The sequence below is a fragment of the Protopterus annectens genome, chromosome 6.part0 (genome assembly GCF_019279795.1).
Source record: "Protopterus annectens isolate FY-2018-M chromosome 6.part0, PAN1.0, whole genome shotgun sequence".
In the NCBI taxonomy this organism is placed as follows: domain Eukaryota; kingdom Metazoa; phylum Chordata; order Ceratodontiformes; family Protopteridae; genus Protopterus; species Protopterus annectens.
The window spans coordinates 824274617-824295381 of NC_056737.1; the positions used below are offsets into that span (position 1 = coordinate 824274617).

Consider the following 20765-nt stretch of genomic DNA (forward strand, 5'->3'; position numbering starts at 1 on the left):
TACACAGCCCCCCCTCTGCCTCTGGGCCGGCATCCACCTTGTCCTCCTCTGCCTCTAGAGGACGAGTGGTCTGCAGCTGGATGGGATTGCTGAGGCTTGCGGAACCACAGCTTCTTTTGTCCCCTCTGATTCCTGGAGAAGGATCTTTGGGGACTAGAGAAGCGGACTCCGATGGCAGACAGCGTCTTCCCGTCCTTTTCGCTTTGGACCAACGTATCGCGTACGGTCTTGCCGAAAAGAGCAGAACCGTCAAAGGGGGTGTTCGTGAAGGATGCCTTGAAGGGATCCGCGAAGTCGCAAAGACGGAGCCAGGCGTGACGTCGTAAGACGACCCCTGCTCCGCTGGCTCTAGCGGCTCCCTCCGAAGCATGAGAGAGGAGCCGCATAGACGTATCGGAGATGGATTTCAGACTGGCCATTCGTGTCATAAACACATTCCTGTCTCCGACCGACATGGACTCTGGGGGGGCTGCAGCGTATTCCTTGATCAAGTCTCGCTGTAGCCTGATGGCATGTACCATATAGTTCAGCTCCCTTATAGAAAAGGTCGCTGAAGCAAACATCCGCTTCCCAATCAGGTCCAACGCTCGAGATTCTTTATCTGGCGGGTGGACCAGAGAACTCTCCTGAGCGAGTTCTTTCTTGGTGGCCGCCGCCACCAACATGGCATCAACAGGGGATCCTTTGGCCCATGATTGCCTATCTGTGTGGGGGGGGGGCTTAGTATTTTGTCGGGACGCCTATGTATTGGTTTCACGGTGTCGGGCTCTTTCCATGCCCTGGTGGTAATTAAGTCCACCAGGGGATCGGCCGGAGGGGACACCCAGGAAGTAGATGGGCCTGCCTCAAACGCCTCCAGGAACACGGATTCATCAAGGGAAGGTTTTTGGGCAGACCAGCCCCCTCTAATATGCAACATTTCCATGATGTCTCCAAAGGAAACATCTTCAAGGGGTGACCTTGGGGAACCCTCCCTATCATCCAAGTCCGTGTCAGTGGTAACGGACTCGGGGGAGTCCAGGTGCCTCCTTTTACACCGATGTTTCCGAGGGACCTCCTCGGTGGGGCTATCCGAAGAGGGCTTGTCCACGGGTTGTTGTTCCTCAACAGGAACTAGCTGGAGGGCTTGGGCAGGCTGTCCTGATGGTCGGATGATGGAAGACAGACCCTCATACAGTGGGGGTACGGGTGGATCCAAAGCCCGAACCGGGGATCTGGAGGATCTCGACAGTACCCTCTCCACTACCTCAAAAGCCGAAGGAGAATCACCCTCGCCAGCCTCTGAGAGCAATCTCCTCGGCTCCGAGGAAGGGATCGGGGTCGGAGCCGAAGCAGTCGGCGCCAAGAGAGAGGTGTGCTCCGAAGCCAACAGCTCCGAAGATACAACTCCCTCGGATCCGATGCTCAGCCCTTGGCCCCGAGAGCTCGGATCAGACAAGCTCGAGGGCATAGTCGGCGAAGAGACCAGCGCTATCGGCGCTGACAATTCCCTGGGTCCGAATAGGCATGGATCCGATGACTCCGAGATCCGAAAACGAGTCGGAGAAGGAGTGATCGGGGCAAACATGGGGGCCGCGCTCCCCCCCAGAGGGGGGGGGGAGAGGCAAGAGCATCCCCCATCTGCATTTGGGTCTGTAAGAACCGACGTATCATCCGATCCATATCCGCTTCGGAGATGCTTTTAGTTGACCTGGAAGAGGTAGTCGAGGCGGGCCGGGAGGGCAGTCTCGACGACCTGAAGGGAGACCGATCTTCCTCCACCGGCGAGAAGCTAGATGAACGGAGCCAAGAGGAGAAGGATCTGGAGACCCCCGAAGGAGACTTAGTTATTTTTGCTGGCAGAGCCGAGGGGTGAGACTCGTTCTGCCTTTTATGGGATTTATGTCCCTCCTTATCCTTGTGCCTCTTCTCCTTAGTTGAGGAGGCACTAGTTTCCCCAGAGCTCAAACCCGAAGTGGGAGGTTGAGTCCCGGGTTGAGCTGAGGGAACAGAGGGCGCTGAGGCAGCCGGAGCCCGAACAGGAGAGGAAGAAGAAGCTGACTCCTGGGGGAGCTTTCCCGCCAGGATCAGCTTGTTCTTTCTATCCTGAAGTGCCAGGGGATTAAAGGCCACACAGATCTGGCAGGCCTCTGAGAGATGGGCTGCCCCCAGGCACAAAACGCACCAAGTGTGGCCATCAGCTGGGGAAAGCTTGTGGCCACACTCAGTACATTTGGAAAAAATGGCCTTAGGCCCTTCCGCCATGTTAAAGCACTCACACACACACCCAAACGCTAAGGGGGGAGGGGGAGTGACAAAGAAAAACTAATTAAGTGTACCAGTAAAATTTAAAACTAACACTAAAAAGGGGTAGAAGGTTACTACCCCACACACACGATTTTGAAACTTTTTTTTTTTTTTTTGGTGAAAAAAGATAGAAACGATCTCACCCAGCCAGGAGCTCTTTAAAAGGAAAGCTTCTTCAGCCGCGGCAAAAAAACGATCTGAGGTAATGTGGTTGGTAGCAGGGGATTATGGGTAGGGGGAGGAGCTAGGAGCTCGGATCCTGGAGCTTGGTAAGCAGCCAGTTCGGATCCGAAGTCGGATCCGATACCCACAGGTTGCAGAGCAAATGAAGTAACTACTTCAGATCACAAATTACAGATGCACCTACCTTTGAGAACAGCCTCAAGTCTTTAAGAAGTTTTCCTACTAAGAAAGCCAAGTGTCCAAGTGAGTTAACCTCATCACCCACAACAGTAATGTAATTAAATGGACCACATACTGTATATTCAGCATCTTTGCTTTCTCATTTCTCTACATCGATCCACCTTCAGGATGTGTGTGTCACTTTGCGGTATCCCAATTACAACAGACTGTGTACCTTTCATATGTGCCTGCCATTTGTTTAACTGCCAATTACAATTTACTACCTCCCTACTTTAAGGACTGTATTCCATTACCTGATATCGTTGTATAGCTTGGCTCATGACGCTATTCCTCAGTTATTCAAGGATACTCAATGGCTCTAATTTTTATTTTTTTTGGTTTTAAACTGAAATCCTGATGCACATTTTCTTGTTTTTCTTTATTTTTCCTGTTTTATTACTGAAAGTACAATGCTTAAAAAATATGAATTTTAGTAATGCTGATCTTTGTATTTTTTTTTTTTGCTTGCAACTCAAAGTGGCTACTAGTGGATCAGCTAAGATGATGATCCCTTTACTGCTGATGTTAGCTTGCTGAACTTGTATAATTATTCACACCAATGTAATTTAATCATTAAAAATATCTGCACTAATCTCTGGTGTTGTTTACTTTTTTCTGCATATGCAGACATGACTGAAAATGGAACGCATGGTTCAGCTCACATTCCAGCTCAAACCAAAGTAACACAATAAACACCTGAACCAACTTGACTGGAGTTCTACAGACTGGCAGTTAATCAGATATTGCACCTGCAGCAAAATAGGCCACATGTGTTCTACTAATATGTTTTAGTTTATCTGCATTCAGTTAAATGACCAGTCACTTTGTCAAATGTCTATACAACTACCAGTGAAAGATAGTGTTTTCAAACCTCTCTGTGACAAGCCACCTATTATAGCACAAGATCACTTGGATTTGTGGCCATTCTTCTTTCTGTGCCTCTGCTGATATTCAGAAAGGAAAAAAAATCCTCTGGATTATTTCTCTGTAGGAAAAATGAAGACTTCACCTCCAAATGTGCAGCTTTTGCTCAAATACAAAGGGCTGCTGCATTAAATTTCAGAAACCGAAAAGATGACCCTAACACCAGGGACCACATAAATACAATGCATTGATTCAATTGTGCCATATTTCATCCACAGAATCACTTAAGATGCGTTTCTGATGTCCAGTAATTTGGGGGGGTGGGGCTCTAGAAAGATAAAACAAGAACATAGAAACTCAACACAATGACAATGATTTAACTGCCAAAAACATTACAGCAAAAACAAACTGAAGAAAAAAAATGGCTCAAGATAGCCTAAGCACTACTAAAATGTTCAGGTTCTCTCTCTCAAGCCGTAGGAAAGAATGGGAGGGTCTACCTCACATACTTATAGGGAGGATGCTAGAGAAAAGATGAACATGAAAGCCTAGATGGTGGACCCACTGAAGCGAACTGAAAAGTTCTTGCTGGAAGATCCTTCTGATGTAAGAAAGCTACTTCTGAATGAAAATAATGTGCTAATAGAATCCCCTAAAGATGCTTTTCAAGGTTTTATTTTATTTATTTATCATTTGTTGACTGGGAAAATCTGATTAGTACAGAGCCTATTATCAGCAAAGGCCTGGGGAGAAACGCTCCACATGCATGTTTTTAGAATGTGGGAGAAAATCAGAGTACCTGGAGGAAACCCACGCAAACGCAGGGAGAACATGCAAACTCCGCAGAGAAGGCACCCCAGCCAAGAATCGAACCTGAGAACCTTTTGCTGTGAGGCGACAACGTTAACTGCTGCACCACTACATTGCCAACAACAGCAAAAATGACTTTCGCATAAAAGGAAACTGAACTAGATGTGGAAAAAAGTCACAGTAAACCTTTCTTTTCAAAAAAAATAGTTTTCTGAGAACAGCAATGGAGCAAAGCTAGAGAAATGTGTGTCCATCCAGGCAATGCAACAGGAAAGAAATGAGCAAGGAATTTAAACTTCTTTGATGGCACCAACAATGGGAGGTTCAAGAGTAAAAAAGTGGAACCAATGCATAATGCAGAAGCCCGTGGAGATCCCATCTCACTCCCTGTCCAACTGAGATCAAAGATGATCACTTTTTTCCATCTGAGAACAGTGACCAGTCTTAGGATTTCTTACTTTCCAGATTATTTAAATACCACCCTTCTAATCAGTATAGGGTTAGTCACATGTTATCTGAAGTCATGATCAATTTCCAAGGCTATGTACATAAAATGGTGCACTTACCAGGAGTTCTGCTTCAAGTCTTCCTTACAAAAAATTCTACACACAAATTCAAAAGATACTGAAATTCAAATAAATAAATAATAAAAATATATCTGTCACAGAGACAGAAAAGGTGAGCAAAACTACTGAACATAGCAGACAAAGGTAGTCTTAATACAACATAACAAAAAGAAGAAGAAAAAAAAAAGACTACCTAAGCTAATCAAGGGCATGGCTGTGCTGGTGTCAATGAGTGTATGCAGGGTGAGGTTCAGTGTCCGTAAGTGTTGTGGCACACCAGCAACAACAAAGCAAAACTTAAAACGCATTTTTCCCTTATGGCAACACCTCCTCCTGGACTGCACTAAAGACTCACTTCTCTCATACAATTCTTCATTTGAACAGCTGAAGAGTGCAAAAAAGAAGCAAGCTAATAAGTCTGTATGACAACAGTAGTACTGAAGACTACATGCAGGTCAGATCTAATGGTTTTGTTATTACTTGTGGAGTATGCATCTATATTCTCACATACTAAAGAATAAGGTTCACTTGTTGGCTCAGCACCATCCCCTCCTGAAAAGCCACAGCCACTGTATTTACAGTTCACTGGGCCTGGGACTCGCATACACTACATCTCTAAAATCTGACTGATGACTATTTCAAGCAAAAGATCCACAAATAGACAGTGATCTTGCTCCGTGGAAAATAGGTGAAAGCCAAACAAGGTGCAACAAAGCCAATGACAGGGAACGTTGCTGCTCACCCAGCAGTAGGCCAATGCAAACAAGATGATGTATGAATGTCAACAAGTTTCAGAAACTCATCTGAAAGAGAATAAAAACTTGTCACTGGGTTACTAAGCAACAGAACACACTGGCATTTTTTTTTGCTATTGCCAAACGTCTTTTCACTTAGTCTACAATGGCAGAAGAAAGTATGAGGAGAAGTGTGAGGCTATTATTCATGGAGAAATAATCATACTTGAGCAAACCATTGCTTTTAAGAAGTGATGGCTGCAGAAAAAAGAAGTTATGTCTTACCATAACTTTCCATCTGTGTTGTAGATCTTCATTCATTCATTACTGATAGGACTTCGGTTCCATCCTCAGAACCGACATGGGCGTTACCAAGCTCGTGCCAGCCAAAAACTCTCAGCTAAGACCTACCCAAAATACCCCTCTCATAGTCTCTCCAGATCAAGTTTGCCCGCCCCAATATTATAGAGATACTAAGAGAAAAACAGTAGGAGGCTCTGTCTAAGCAAATACCTTAACCAGGAGTTTCTAAAGTCCACCAGGAGTCGAGGAAGGAGGGCGGGAAGTAATGAATGAATAAAGATCTACAACACAGATGGAACATTATGGTAAGATATAACTTCTTTTTCTGATGTTGTAAATCTTTATTCATTCCTTACTGATAGGACCGAGTCCCCAGCTACTTGAGTCCTGGGTGGACCTATGGAAGGATATTCCTGAGCACCATAGAACCAAAAGATGCTCATCCCCTGGAGACCAAATCCAATTTGTAATAAGTGATAAAGGTATGAGATCTTGCCCAAGTGGTTGCTGCGCAGGTGATATCCATAGAGGCTCTGGAATGAAAAGCCACAAAAGTAGCCACTGATCTAGTAGAATGAGCCATTATCCTGGAAGGTAAGGATAGTTTATTTTGCTGGTAGATAAAGGTAATGACGTTTCTAAGCCAAGAGGATAGTGTCACTTTGGAGACAGGTTTACCAATCTAGGTCCTGCAAAGGCCACAAACAGTTGATCCGTTTTCCTGAAAGATTTAGTCCTGTCCAAATAACAACGAAGCTGCCGATGAACATCAAGGATGTGCAAAAGATACTCCCCTCTGTTTGAATGCTGAGGGAAGAAAACTAGCAGGTCAATAGATTGGTTAATGAAAAATCCAGAAATGACCTTGGGCAAGAAAGAAGGGACACTCTATCCCTGTGGAAGTTCAAGTAAGGGCTCTTGACACTCAAGGCCTGCAGATCAGATACTCTTCTCGCTGAGGTAAGTGCTACCAGAAGTAGAGTCTTCCATGATAAGAATTTCATATCACAAGAATCAAAAGGCTCGAAAGGAGGGCCTGTTAATGACTGAAGTACCAAGGTCAAGTCCCAGGGTTCTATGGGGGGCTTGACAGGAGGTTTAACGTGTAATACTCCTTTTAAAAAGGTTTTGCACAAGCGGTGTGACATAACAGAAACATTGTCAAATCCATTATGAAAATTTGCGAAAGCTTCTAAATGTACAGTGATTGTCGATGCTGAGGCTCCTGCATGTAGCAGAGTCATCAGGTATTGCAGGATCTTTTGAATAGGCATAGAGAAAGGGTCTATGTTCTGATCTTTGGTCCAAACAGAGAACCTAGTCCATTTACTGGAATAAATTTTCCCGATGGAAGGTTTGTGTGAAGCCAGAAGAATTTTGCGAACGAGAGATGAGATATCAGGCAGCCTGACAATCATTGGAAGTAGAGGAACCAAGCTGTGAGCTTGAGGCTGTGGAGATTGGGGTGAATCAGTCCCCGACGGTGAGATAGCAGACCTTGGGAATGATCCAGGAGCCACAGCCTGTGAATCAGATGAGGCCATAGGAAAGGGAACCAGACTTGATGGGGCCAATAAGGGGCAATGATGATCACTTTGCTTCTCAACCTTTGAGCTTTCTGGAGGAATTTTGGGATGAGGGGAACTGGGGGAAAGTCGTACAGTAGACCCGGGGGCCAATCGTGCATTAGAGCATCCCTCAGTGGTTCCCCCTGAGGGGGGATCAGGGCAAAGTAGCTTCTGCATTTGTTGTTTAAGGGGGAAGCAAACAGATTGCAGCAAGGCCTGCCCCAGCAGTGGAATATCCGATCCGCTATTACAGGATTGAGGGACCACTTGTGAGGCATCAGGATGTTCCTGCTCAGATTGTCTGCAATAAGGTTGGAACTCCCAGGAATGTGCGTTGCTATAAGAAAGCGGATGGAAGCTATCGCCCAGTGTCAAATCCTCATGGCTTCCTGACACAGGGGGTATGACCTGGTTCCGCCTTGCTTGTTGATATACCGGATGACTGACATGTTGTCTGAATGAATTGCAATGGTCCCAGAAGGGAGAGATGTATGGAACGCTTGCAATGGGAGAACTGCCCTCAGTTCCAGGACATTTATGTGCAAATTGGCCTTCATGGGGGACCAGGTGCACTGGACTGTCCTTCCCTGGAAATGCCCCCCCACCCTAACAGGGAAGCGTTTGTGGTCACCGTGGCCAATGGCTGGGGGAGACGGAACGGTTGACACCAAAGGTTTGATTCTGGCTTCATCCACCATAGCATTTCTTCCCTGCAAAGGTTTGTAAGACGTATCATGCGGTTGAGTGGGTGAGTTAAGATCAGCCATTGTGAAGAAAGGAGCCATTGTAGTATTCTCATGTGCAGCCTCGCCAGTGGTACTAGAGTAATGGCAGCTGTCATAGAGCCTAAGAGTTGCAGTACAAGGCGTGCTGGTACAAAGGTCTGTGGAAGAAGGGCTTGGATTTGTTGTCTTATTTTTGAAAGCCTGTGAGGAGGGAGGGAAACTTGACAGGATGTTGTGTCGAAAACTGCTCCAATGAATTCCAGTGTTTTCGTTGGGGACATTTGAGATTTGTCCTTGTTGACTGTAATCCCCAAATGGAGAGCGAGGCCTTGAGTGTAAGAGAGGCTACGGGTTAGAAGATTCCTGGTCAAGGCAGTAAGGAGCCAATCTTCTAGATACGGAAACACCTGGAATTCCTGTAGTCGAAGATGAGCTACTATAACTGCCATACATTTGGTGAACACTCGGGGGCTGTCGAGAGACCCAATGGCAGTGCCCTGAACTGGTAGTGACTGGCTCCCAGCCGGAAGCTGAGAAATTTCCGGGAGCAGTGATCCATCTTTATGTGGTAATATGCATCCTGGAGGTCTATAGAGCACATCCAGTTGTCCCTCCCTAGAAAGGGGAGAATGGACTGTACTGTGACCATCTGGAATTTTTGAGGTTTGATAAATTTGTTCAATAGGCCGAGATCCAGGATTGGCCTCCAGTCCCCTGTCTTTTTTGGCACTAAAAAGAACCTAGAGTAAAACCCGGATCCTCTCTGCTCTGGTGGGACTGGTTGGATGACTCTTTCTTAGCAGCTTTTATATTTCTAAGGCTATCATCTCCCTCTGATTGGGTGGTACATCGGGGATTCGTTTGACGGGTCTGGGAGTTAAATTGAATGGTATCTGGCAGCCTCTGGATATTATTCTCTGCACCCAAACATCGGTAGTACTAAGTTGCCAGCTGGTAGGTGCAGAGAAAAATGACCCCCAACTGCTTCCAGAGGAAAGCAATTGGGAAGCTGCTCAGGAGCACTGGTAGGGTCGTCCAGAGAAAGAATCTCCAGTGCCCTGGTTACACGGACCCCCTCTACCCCGAAAGGGTAGTCTGAGATGAGTTGCCCCCTCTGCCCCGGGGGGATTGCTCACCATGAGTGTCGCGGAAGGATCCTTGGGATTTCTTGAACCACAATTTTCCTCCCCTCTGGTTCCTGGAGAAGGACCTCTGGGGGGGGGGGAACATATGAGCACAACAGACAAGGTCTTTCTGTCTTTCTCACTTCGTGTTAGTGTGTCTCATACTTTGGGACCAAAAAGTGCAGATTTGTCGACAGGTGCGTTGATGAAGGAAGATTTAAAAGGGTCTGCGAAATTGCACAAACGCTTCCAAGCATGACATCTCATGACAACACCTAATGCAGCAGCTCAAACTGCCTCCTCGGTGGTGTGAGATATCAATCGCATCAAGGTTTTCCAGAAGGATTCCAGGGTAGCTAGCTGCGAGGCAACAGTGTCACGCACCTCATCAGGCAGTACCCCCGCCAAAGAGGAAGACATTTTAGAGATTAGGTCCCTTTGGAGGTGAGTGAAGTGTGCCAGATAGTTCAACGATCGAATGGCAAAGGTCGCTGAAGCATAGGCTCGCTTTCCCTAGTCTATCCATGGCCCAAGACTCCCTGTTCGGAGGATGGACAGTGGAACTATCTTCTGCCAGTTCCCTCTTGGTGGCCGCCGCCACGACCATGGAATCAACCGTCAATTGCTTGGATCAGTTCGGCTGGTATTCAGAGGGGGATAGAATTTTGTCTGGCCTCCGGGGGACAGGTTCTACGCTGTCCAGGGCCTTCCTGACATGCTGCAAAATCAGCTTAATAAGCTCATCCGTAGGTGGGGTCACCCAGGAAGTAGATGGCTGGGCATGGAAGGCCTGCAAGAACACCAATTCCTCAGAAGAAGGGGGTAGAGGACTTCCAGTCTCTCCGCTGCTTGAGGATTTCGAGAATGTCGCCAAATGAGACGTCATCTGGGGGAGACCGTGGGGACCCTTCTCCGTCATCGCAATCGGTGTCCTCAGTGATAAATTCTTCAGAGGAATCAAGGAGCTTCCTCTTGCACCATTTCTTCCGAGGTGGCTCCCCAGTGGGATCTTCAGAGGAGGACTCCAGAGAAAGGATTCCCTTCAAAGGGAGGTCTCGCGGCTCCCGTGCCTGGGATCCCAAAGTAGGGGGTTGGGACAGCTGCATGCTAAGGGGGGGCTGGTGTCGTTGTCACTGGTGCTGACTGCCAGCCTGTGGAGGCAAGAACCTTCTCCATCACCTGAAAAGCAGGTCTGCCCGAGGAGGGATGGGAGCCCGGAACCGAGAAGGACAACCTCGGAACCGGAGTCACAACACCCTCCCCTGAAGCGCCCACCTCCAGGTGAGGAGCTCCGAGAGGACTGGAAGCTGTCAGAGCTGTGGACATAGACGGCGCCAGCAAAAAAATAGGTGCTGGGCTAGGTACCAAGCTGATGACAGTCCAAACACTGCTCCAAGAGTGACCAGCTCCAATGGAGCCGATGCAGCAAGGGAGGTTGGTGCAGACAGGGAAAACTCCGCAATCAGGGCCAAGACAGCATGCACCAGTGTGGTCATCGGTACCAAAATCTCTGGGGCCTGGTAGAGGCCGAAGGAGGATAAACAGGTGAATATGCTGTGAATTGTTCTGAGCCAAAGGGGCCGGAAGGTCTAGCTGGGGTGGGCAATCCCCTAGCTGCCAGAAGCTGGTCCACAACCCGCACTACATCTTGTTCAGAAAGGCTCCTGGTGGATCTATAGGAGGCTGCTGAAGGAGAATCAGGTCTTTCAAGAAAGAGACTAAACCGATGTCCCAAAAAGCGGTCATACGTTGGAGAGTACCTAGTTCTTGGGAGATGTTCAACCTTAGGAACCGAGGTCACAGTCTGTGGAGCCGAATAAGCTATCGGCACCGTGGCCGAGGATGGTGCCGAAGCAGGTATGGTCATGAAAGTCAGTGTCGGAACCAAAGACGGCACCGAAGTCGATGGTGCCGAAGCTGGAACCGAAACAGGAGTCAACATCAGAGATGGCACTGAGGGAGAAGACACGGGGCCTGGTGCCGAAGAGGTCTGTGCCGAGGGCACCGGAAAAGCACGGTGCCAACTCGGTTCCATAACTGACAGAAATGCAGGAACCAAGTGACTCTGTTTTTCCTTATGTTTCTTGGTCTTAGGACGTGGTGAGACCTCCAACCCAGAGAGAGCCTCTGAAAGGGGCATTTTTTTATCAAACCTTTCAGAATTAACTTGTTTTTACGATCTGCTAGAGTGTGATTGCTAAAACTAGAACAGATGTCACAATAAGTATTTATATGGGCCACACCTCCAAACAGTAAACACGTCGAGTGTGGCCGTCCGAGTTGGATATCTTATGCCCACACTTGTCGCACTGTTTAGACCCCAAATTAACTTTGTCTGACATAGTACTGGCAACAAAGGGCTATCCTAAAAAAAAAAAAAACAACAAGGGGAAAGAAAGGAGAGAATACAAACGATGGTATTTAGAAATACCACAAATGGTAAAGGAGGGCCTATCAAAGGCAGGAGAGAGGGAAAGTACCAACGATGGTAAAGATTTAACTAGCAAAGGTATAGGGTTGGAACTAGAAACAGGTGATAGACGATAGGAAGAAAAGGTTAAACTGACTAAAAAAGACAAAGTTTTAAGAGAAACTACACACACAAAAAACACACAAATTTCCACTTAACTTTGAGGGAGAGAGGCTAGGCAAGTCTGATGAGGAACGTGGCAAACAGGATCTGGAGAGACTATGAGAGGGGCATTATGGGTAGGTCTTAGAGTTTTTGGCTGGCACGACCTTGGAAACGGCCGTGTCGGTTCCGAGGACGGAACCAAAGTCCTATCAGTAAGGAATGAATAAAGATTTACAACATCAGATCTGTTGTTTCACTGACCAGTGATAACACACTAAGCTTGTATTTCTCAATAAAGCTGTCCACAAGTACTAATTACCTTGTAGAGGGTAAAACACAACGCATTAAACTGGACATGTTTTCGTGCACGTTTTCTTTCGATACATCAGTATCTCACAGATCACATGGTTGCCATGCCAGTCACGGCTATGCAAGTCAGCACACCACCAACAACCATCATCAATAGCACCAGATCCTGCACAGTCCACGGAGACGTCTGGTCGACCACCTGCCTCTCTCAGTGGAATTTCAGAATGGCATTATATGTCTGCAACCCCTTTGTATTTACCACAATTCATCTCATAAACAGCAACATAATGTAAACCGTAGTCAAAAAGGCAAGGAAGGTGACAGTTTTAAAAAATCACGCAGAAAACTGAATTCACAACATTTCAGCAAAATTCATGAATGGGAGAATCAGTGCAGTGTCTCCCACACATCACATTTACAAATCAAATTAATTTATATTTTAAGGTGTGTTATAGGATTATTTTTTTTCCTTTTTAAATGCACAACTTTTTTTCTGAAGCAAATGTCCTTTCTTAACGTGCACATCCATTTTGCAGTGATATGGCTACCAACAAAGTTACACACAGTACCCTTGAAACATTAAAGTATATCACTTACCTCAGTTCAATTGCAGGGGCAAATACCATGCAGATAAGTGCTGGCAAACCACTGATGTTTGGCATAAAAGTAGTCTCTCTCAGCAACAAAGACGACCCTTAAAATTAAAGTTAAACATAAATTCCACATCTTGAAATATTTAATTCTTTCTACAGCAATTAAAGCAGCTGCTGGGACATAATCTATGAATAATGACAAGTTAAGTAGATACTTATTATAAATATGTAAGTATGCCCACCTAAAGCCTATGCTCTGTTTAACATCCTACCTCTGTTAACCAACTAAGCAGTGCATCCCTGCTCTTTCCCTACCTAAGATACCCCATGCATATCTATTGTTGAAGTACAGCAACAAATTTCAGAAAGTCTCATCATGGGTTATCATATTTCAGGAGCAATGCAAATCATAACAGGTCTGGATATCCCAAAGGCAAGCAAAAATGCAAAATAATTCCACAGATGAAGTCAACTTTGAGGTCTAACTTCTATGATGCAAATTTTCTACTACTGTCTGGGGGTATTCACCTGTAGTCTGGCCCTAACTCCTCAGAAGCAACTGCCACAACTTACCATCTATACTTAACTGACCCCTCTAAATACCCATTGTGGTTCAGACATCTGTTAAGGGGTTAAAGTTTATTCACTTACACACATGTAGCATCTGCAAAAGGAAAGAATATCAGTTTGAAGCACTAAGTAATCTTGACCAACCTCCTACAGTTGTAATTACAAAGATATGGATGAAAAATCTTATCTCCGTTATGAAGATTTCCATGAATGGAATTCATTACTCTGACAGGCCCAAACACCTTTGTGCTCAAATCCTAATTTCCAACCCTTAAAACAGACATACACACAATCAATATATACAGCTATAAACACTCCACTAGTCCAGCACAGTCAAATTATATAACTATACCACGGAGAGCTGACAACTCTTCTGCAGAAACCACAGTTATGTGTGATTTAAATTGCGATCTATTCTCAAATATTCCTAATCCATGACCTTAAAAACTTACATGGACTAAATCTCTTCAGCTCCTAGGGTTAAGAGAAAAATTAAAGTATCACATCCAATCAACATACTCTTCAATAGCTTAGCAAGGGTGGGGAGAAGAAGGCAACTGCCCCGGGCGCAAAGTGTGGGAGGGCAAAATCTGGTGATCCCAATCTCTCTTTCTTAATAGTGTATACCAGCATTTAAAGGCTGATAATGCACCTGTGGTCAAAGCTGAATGCTTTAGTGCTCTCTGTATGGTCTAACTGTTGCAATTGCTTGCTACAAATGTAGGGAACAAAAGGCATATATTATACATAAATCTACTAACCTCAAGCTTCTATTCTACTGCTGAAAAAAGTAGCATTTTCCAAACTAATGACTCACATACTGGCAAGCACCTCAGAACTGAAAGCTCTAGTACTATCCAACAAGTGGAACATGAGACCTAGGTAGCTAAAAATAACACATTTTGCCAACAATATCTCAATGAAACCAGCTTCAAGACATGCAAGCCTCATTACAGAGCACCAGACTATCTGTTCATCACAACTTGTGCAGAACAATAAAGAAAACAGAGATGCAATTAGCACTTAAAGGAGGAACTGAAGGGTCCAATACAGTATCATTCCTTGATATAGCACCTCCTCTAAAGCTTTGTATTTGCCGTCCCCTATTAAAAATTAAACAGCACATAGTCATTGAAAGCCACCCCTCAGGACCTTCAATAATCTACACAGCTTTGATTAAACTACTTCATTACAAGGACAATTTCACTTCAGGAGGCAGTCTTTCTCATTTTGCCAGATGACCCCTCAGATTTTACCAGGACTACTTTCGAACTTCTAAGCTACAAACAGAACTTTACTGACAAAAAAGCAACTGTGACATAAGAATGAAATTCAAATTATTAATTTGCTTAGCTGCTCTTATAATGAAATTAGAAGCTCCCAGTACCAAATGGATTCTTCCAAATCTGCCCTTCAGTTTATGCAGCACCACCTGGTCATGAAACAGAGATCAACTTCCCATGTATAGAATCAAAACTGACCTCAACATGAAGTATTCACCAAAAGAGCAATGAAGGTCACTGCACCACAGAAAACTGATGAAGTCAAGTGAACAACAAGCATGGCTAACATGTCCAATGAAGTGCAAAGTCAGGACTCGTCATCCAAGCAAAACTAACATACACCTTTTTCAATTCCCCTACAGCTGATCACTTTGAACCTGTAGGAGATCCCCAACTTATGGACACTGCTGCTCACTTAGAATTCTGTCAAAGTGGTTAAAGAAAAGCTGAAAACGTAATTTTAAACAAAAGTTTTTCTCTGTTATGTTGAAACAAAGTAAACTGCTCTATCAGTCCCAGATGAATAAAAAACCCCTATGATTCTACTTTTTCCTTTTTCTAACTGGGTTACTAGCTGCTGCAGCCGGACTGCCCTGTCTTCCAGTCAGCAATGCTCTCCTAACAAGCCCACATTGTTGCTAATGTACATTGTGCGATCCACTGCATTTTATGGTTGTCCGTAATTGTTTTAATATCCTTCAAAAAAATCTATTACTGTTTTTTATTATAGTTTAGAAGGGACTATATTATATCATCGAACGCTTAAAAAAGCGAACGCTGATTGATCGACCTAATTTAAGTGAAAGCTTACAATCTCAAACTATCAGAGCAGCGATTTTTTTTCCCAGGGGAAAAAAATCGCTGATCCAAAACACACACACACACACAACACAAGCACACCAATCAAACAGAAATCCACACACATGCACCAAAAATCTGATACCTAACCCTACACTAAACTATGCACACACCACTAACTACCCACTTACCTTAACCCAAACCGTAACCCTAAGGTCACTTAAATCTGCCCTAACCCTCATGTCCAGTCAATCGCACACACACCTAACCCGAGCCCTAACTCACCTAAATCACCCTAACACTCACATCCACACAATCGCACACTTACCTGAATCTGACCGGTAACTTTCCACCATAACACTGAAAATACCGAAGCAACAGAAACGGACAACCGAATTCTTTCCCTAGGAAAAATTTAGAGTTTCTGCTGCTTCGATATTTTGCAGTTTCGCGAAAATAAGTTTGATCAATCAGCGTTCGCTTTTTCAAGCGTTCGAGGATATAATATAGACCCGTTTAGAAGCACATTAACCTTTACTCTTTCCAGCTACCCTCCTCAAGACTGAAAGAACTCCACCTCCTCTTCTATTATTGCCTTTAGTCTCCCCTCTTAAAACTACTGCAATGCCTGACCTGCTTATTAGTATTGCCCCTGAAACTCTCCCCCTAAATGTTTAATTATCAGAGATCTTAACTTAGTTAATACAGACATGCAGTCTATATATGTTCATACAACAGAAAGCTGAGGCATTTTTTTTTCTCCAAGAAACAAAGTTTGCTGTCAGGCTTATTAGAACTTCAAGAAGCAGTGGATCTCCTTTCTATAGGTGATATTAATTCCAGTTACTGGATTTCAGCATAGTCACATTTCCAGAAAGACACTCCTCTTTCCTTACCATCCTGATGCTGACAATGTGACATTTACAAGGCAGCCATGCTTGCCAAAGATTACAGTTATACATATCTAGCAAATCAGTTTCAGTCTGTTGTTTTGGCACCAATTATTTGTTTGGGACAGGCCCTCTTTTAGGTTCCTTGTGACCTCAGAGGAGTTTATGATACAACCAGCTTTGCAAGCATCTGTAAACTTGGTAAGCCACAATAAGTCACAATCTTTTTACATCAGCTCTGAACTTGAAGAAATAAATTCTAAAAAGAAGTGCCCCAAGGACTGAACCATGGGGCACCCCACTAGTGACAGGTCTTTTGGATGAGGTAGAACTGCACATCCTCACTTTCTGCATTCTAATTATCAGCAAATTTGCTATCCAACAAGTTACATAAGGATTAACATAACTGGGAGAGTATCTGTGATGTCTAAGTGTGAGATGATTAATTCCTTTTCAAGGTCCAGACAGGAGATGCTCTGATCTACCCTCATCTACTGCCTCAATTACTTTTTGAGAGTAGTCAATTAAGGCAAGTTTGCAAGACCAGATCTTGAAGAATACAAACTGGGTTGCATTGCGAGTCTTTAGGTCACCTACATTCCCATTTACTAGTTTCATAATGATTCTTTCCATCATCATAGAGATGAGGTTAGTCAAGCTTATGAGTCTGTAATTACCAAGGTTCCTTGCAGCCCCACCTCTGTGCAAGGGAATCACTGCTGCTGTCCTCCATTCATCTGGGATTCTTGGTTCAGCACATTGAGAATTTGCCCATGGTAGATTTTTTTTAAACACATTCACTGAATTATCTCATGTGACAATGCAGACTTGTGTTTACATAAAACAGAGCAAACCATATTAACTTGTTCACAATTACAAACCTACATCACATATACAGTGGATATAAAAAGTGTAAACACCCCTGTTAAAATGCCAGGTTTTTGTGATATAAAAAAATGAGACCAAGACAATTCATTTAAAATCTTTTCCCACCTTTAATGTGACTTATAACCTGTACAATTCAATTGAAAAACAAACAAAGCTGTTAGGGGAAAAATATAAAAAACGTACAATAAGCTGGTTGCATAAGTGTGCACACCCTTAAACTGAAGCACCTTTTGATTTAATTACAGCATTCAGTCTTCTTGGGTACACACCTGCCATCAATTAATGAGACTGATTAACCCCAAATAAAGTTCAACTGTCCTAGTAGGATTTTCCTGACATTTACTCAGTTGCCTGCTACAGCAAAAGCCATGGTTCGAAGACAGCTTACAAAGCATCAAAGGGATCTTATTGTTGAAAGGTATGAGGCAGGAGAAGAGTAAAAAAAATTTCCACAGTGAAGACAGTCATCAAAAAGTGGAGAAAATATGGGACAACAGTGACGTTGCAAAAGACTGGGCGCCCCTCCAAAATTGATGAAAAGACAAGACAAAAACTGGTCAGGGACTCTGCCAAGACCTACAGCAACACTGAAGGAACTGCAGGAATTTCTGGCAAGCACTGGTTGTGCACTACATGTGACAAATATCTTCTGTATTCTCCATATGTCCGGACTATGGGGTAGGGTTGCAAGATGGAAGTCTTTTCTTACACAGAAAAACATCCAGGCCAGGCTAAAATTTGCAAAACAATACATCACGTCTCCCAAAAGCATGTGGGGAAAATGTGTTATGGTCTGATGAGACCAAGGTTGAACTTTCTGGCCACAATTCCAAAATTGTTTGGCACAAAAACAACACTTTGCATCACCAAAATATCACTATCCCCACGGTGAAGCATGGTGGTGGCAGTATCATGCTTTGGGGTTGCTTTTCTTCAGCTGAAACTGGGGCTTTAGTCAAGGTGGAGGGAACTATGAACAGTTCCAAATACCAGTCACTTTTGGCTTAAAACCTTCAGCCGTCTGCTATAAAGCTGAAGATGAAGAGGTATTTCACCTTTCAACATGACAATGACCCCAAGCATACAATGAAATCAACAAAAGAATGGCTTCATCAAAAGAAAATTAAAATTTTGGAACGGCCCAGACCTAACTCTAAAAGAAATTCTGTGGGGTGACATGAAAATGGCTGTGCACAAGAGATGGCATTGCAATCTGACAGATTCGGAGTGCTTTTGCAAGGAAGAGTGGGCAAATCTTGCCAAGTCAAGATCTGCCATGCTGATAGACTCCTACCCAAGAAGACTGAATGCTGTAATTAAATCAAAAGGTGCGTCAACAAAGTATTAGTTTAAGGGTGTGCACACCTATACAACCAGCTTATTGTATGTTTTTTATTTTTTATATTTTTTCCCCTAACAGGTTTGTTTTTCAACTGAATTGTACAGGTTATAGGTCACATTAAAGGTGGGAAAAGTTTTTAAATGATTTATTATGGTCTCATTTTTTTATATCACAAAAACCTGGCATTTTAACAGGGGTGTGTACACTTTTTATTTCCACTGTAACCAACCCAACATTACACAAATTGGTCAGTTCCTGCCTTCCCTTAAATCTCACTCCTCCTCCAAAACATTTTCCTGCATGTATTGATCCCCCAGTTTCCATTCTTTTTTCTCTACCTAAATTGCTTGTACCCTATTCCAAAGATCCCTCTTCCAGTTCTTTTATTTCTGTTACAATATTCACTATTTCAAATACGGTTGGTTTAGACTATGATTTCCATTTTCAAGTAACTGCTTTTTTTTTTTTGGCAGCCACCAGAAGCTTTACTATGTCTAGGCAAATCAGATCCTGTATCTCAGCTCAAAAACAATTTCCTTTGTTATATCCATTTGCTCACCCAGTATTTATGACACAGTACTCTGTGGAGAATTTTATAAAGAATGCCAACACATTACACTCCCAAAACTTATGTTTCCCATTACGTCATTTTTCCCAATCACACTTCGTACATTTGTCATCTACCTTTGAAAGGCAGTATCTAACCTGCAGTTCAAACATCTGCTTGGCCTCTTCCCATTCTATTACCTTTCCCTCTACCCTCATATCTTGGTTCCTTTGACAGTTTCTTCCAGTAAATTACAGCTCCCTCTTGACTATTCTCTACAATCCTAAATGCACTCTTCCCTATCGGCAGAATGTCCTTTCTCCATTCCTATGTTGGCCTAGTTCTTAGAATAGTTTCTATGACTTTACGAGTAATATTCTGTATAACTGTTATTCTCCTTAAGGATCTGCATGAGAGATTCCACTCTCTCCTTATTTCTTGAAACCCCCACCCCCACTTCATCATCATCCCTTTCCAGTTTAAATTATGTGTAGCTCTAAAATATTCCTTCTAGTTAAGTAATCCTAAACTTGTTCTTGGGAGATTTGAGGAGGGCATAAATGTGGGTATTTGATCCCGGAATACTACAGGGGAGAGGGGAGGGGAGTGAAGCTGGAAGTTGAATTTCATGGCTAATAGATTTGCTTTGTCCTCTGAGTCTGTGTATGTAATATAATTAACTATAAGCTATATGCAGTGCAGGGCATTATTTTTGAGTAAAAAATGCTTTTTGGTTATCTTTCACCTGACTGGTTATTTGTACATCACATCTGCCTTTGGTTGACTTGATCAGGACTTGGGAGTTCCTTGTTTAGTACAGCAACAGCATTTGTGGCCTCTTCAGAGATGGATTTTTGTGCATGCAATGAATTTTTTTCTTTTGTTATACAGTCTGTTTATATTCGTTTTTCATCATAGGGGTTTATTTTTGAATTTGGAGTGGTGTTTACTTCTGAGGAGGACATCTGCATTTACAAGTGCACAGAATTTGGCAGTGTGTGATTCTGCATAATCAGTGTGATCACCAAAGAGAAAGAGGCTTTTAAATTTAGTCAGGTCATCATTCAATTTTGGCAGATTAGCTATCGCATAATCTCCGAATACTGAGGTATTGGAGGATGCTTCTAGCTTCAGTTATAAGGTGAATATGACTGGGATGTGGTCCGATTTGACCACAGATGAAGTTACAATAAGCAGGGTAGATATATCCCATGCTAGTAAAAAAAACAAGTCCAAAATCCTCTCTTCCCTGGTTGGGGGAAAAAAAAAAAAAAAAATCTTGTTTTCCCGCCTTACTGAGCTAGAATAGTCCAGTCTTCAGAGTTTGCTGATCTCTGGGCTTTGGCTTGGTTCCTGTGCTATTCCATATCCTTATTTGGATAAAGGGAAGCTTCTTTGTTCACCAGTGGGAGTGGGGAGCACTGAGCAGCCTATCTGTCCCTAGAGCAGTGGTTCCAGCCAGAAACTTGTAGTCTATTGGCCATTTTGGGTCAATTCCTAGGTCTTTTCAACCCCCTGCTATAAAGCCCACTTTAAGCTGATTTAGCGGAGTTGCCCATAGAGCACCATCGGGCAGCGCCGGTTAAAC

At 43.8% G+C, this 20765-nt stretch overlaps 1 protein-coding gene across 1 annotated transcript in view; it reads right to left on the bottom strand.

Moving 5' to 3' along the window:
• The window catches only part of TDRD9 (tudor domain containing 9), a 2841455-nt gene that overhangs the window by 424271 nt on the left and 2396419 nt on the right, over positions 1–20765 (bottom strand). Inside the window, exon 32 of the mRNA XM_044074496.1 lies at positions 12864–12960. Within this exon, the coding sequence (XP_043930431.1) occupies positions 12864–12960 (97 nt within the window). The remainder of the gene's footprint in view (positions 1–12863; positions 12961–20765) is intronic.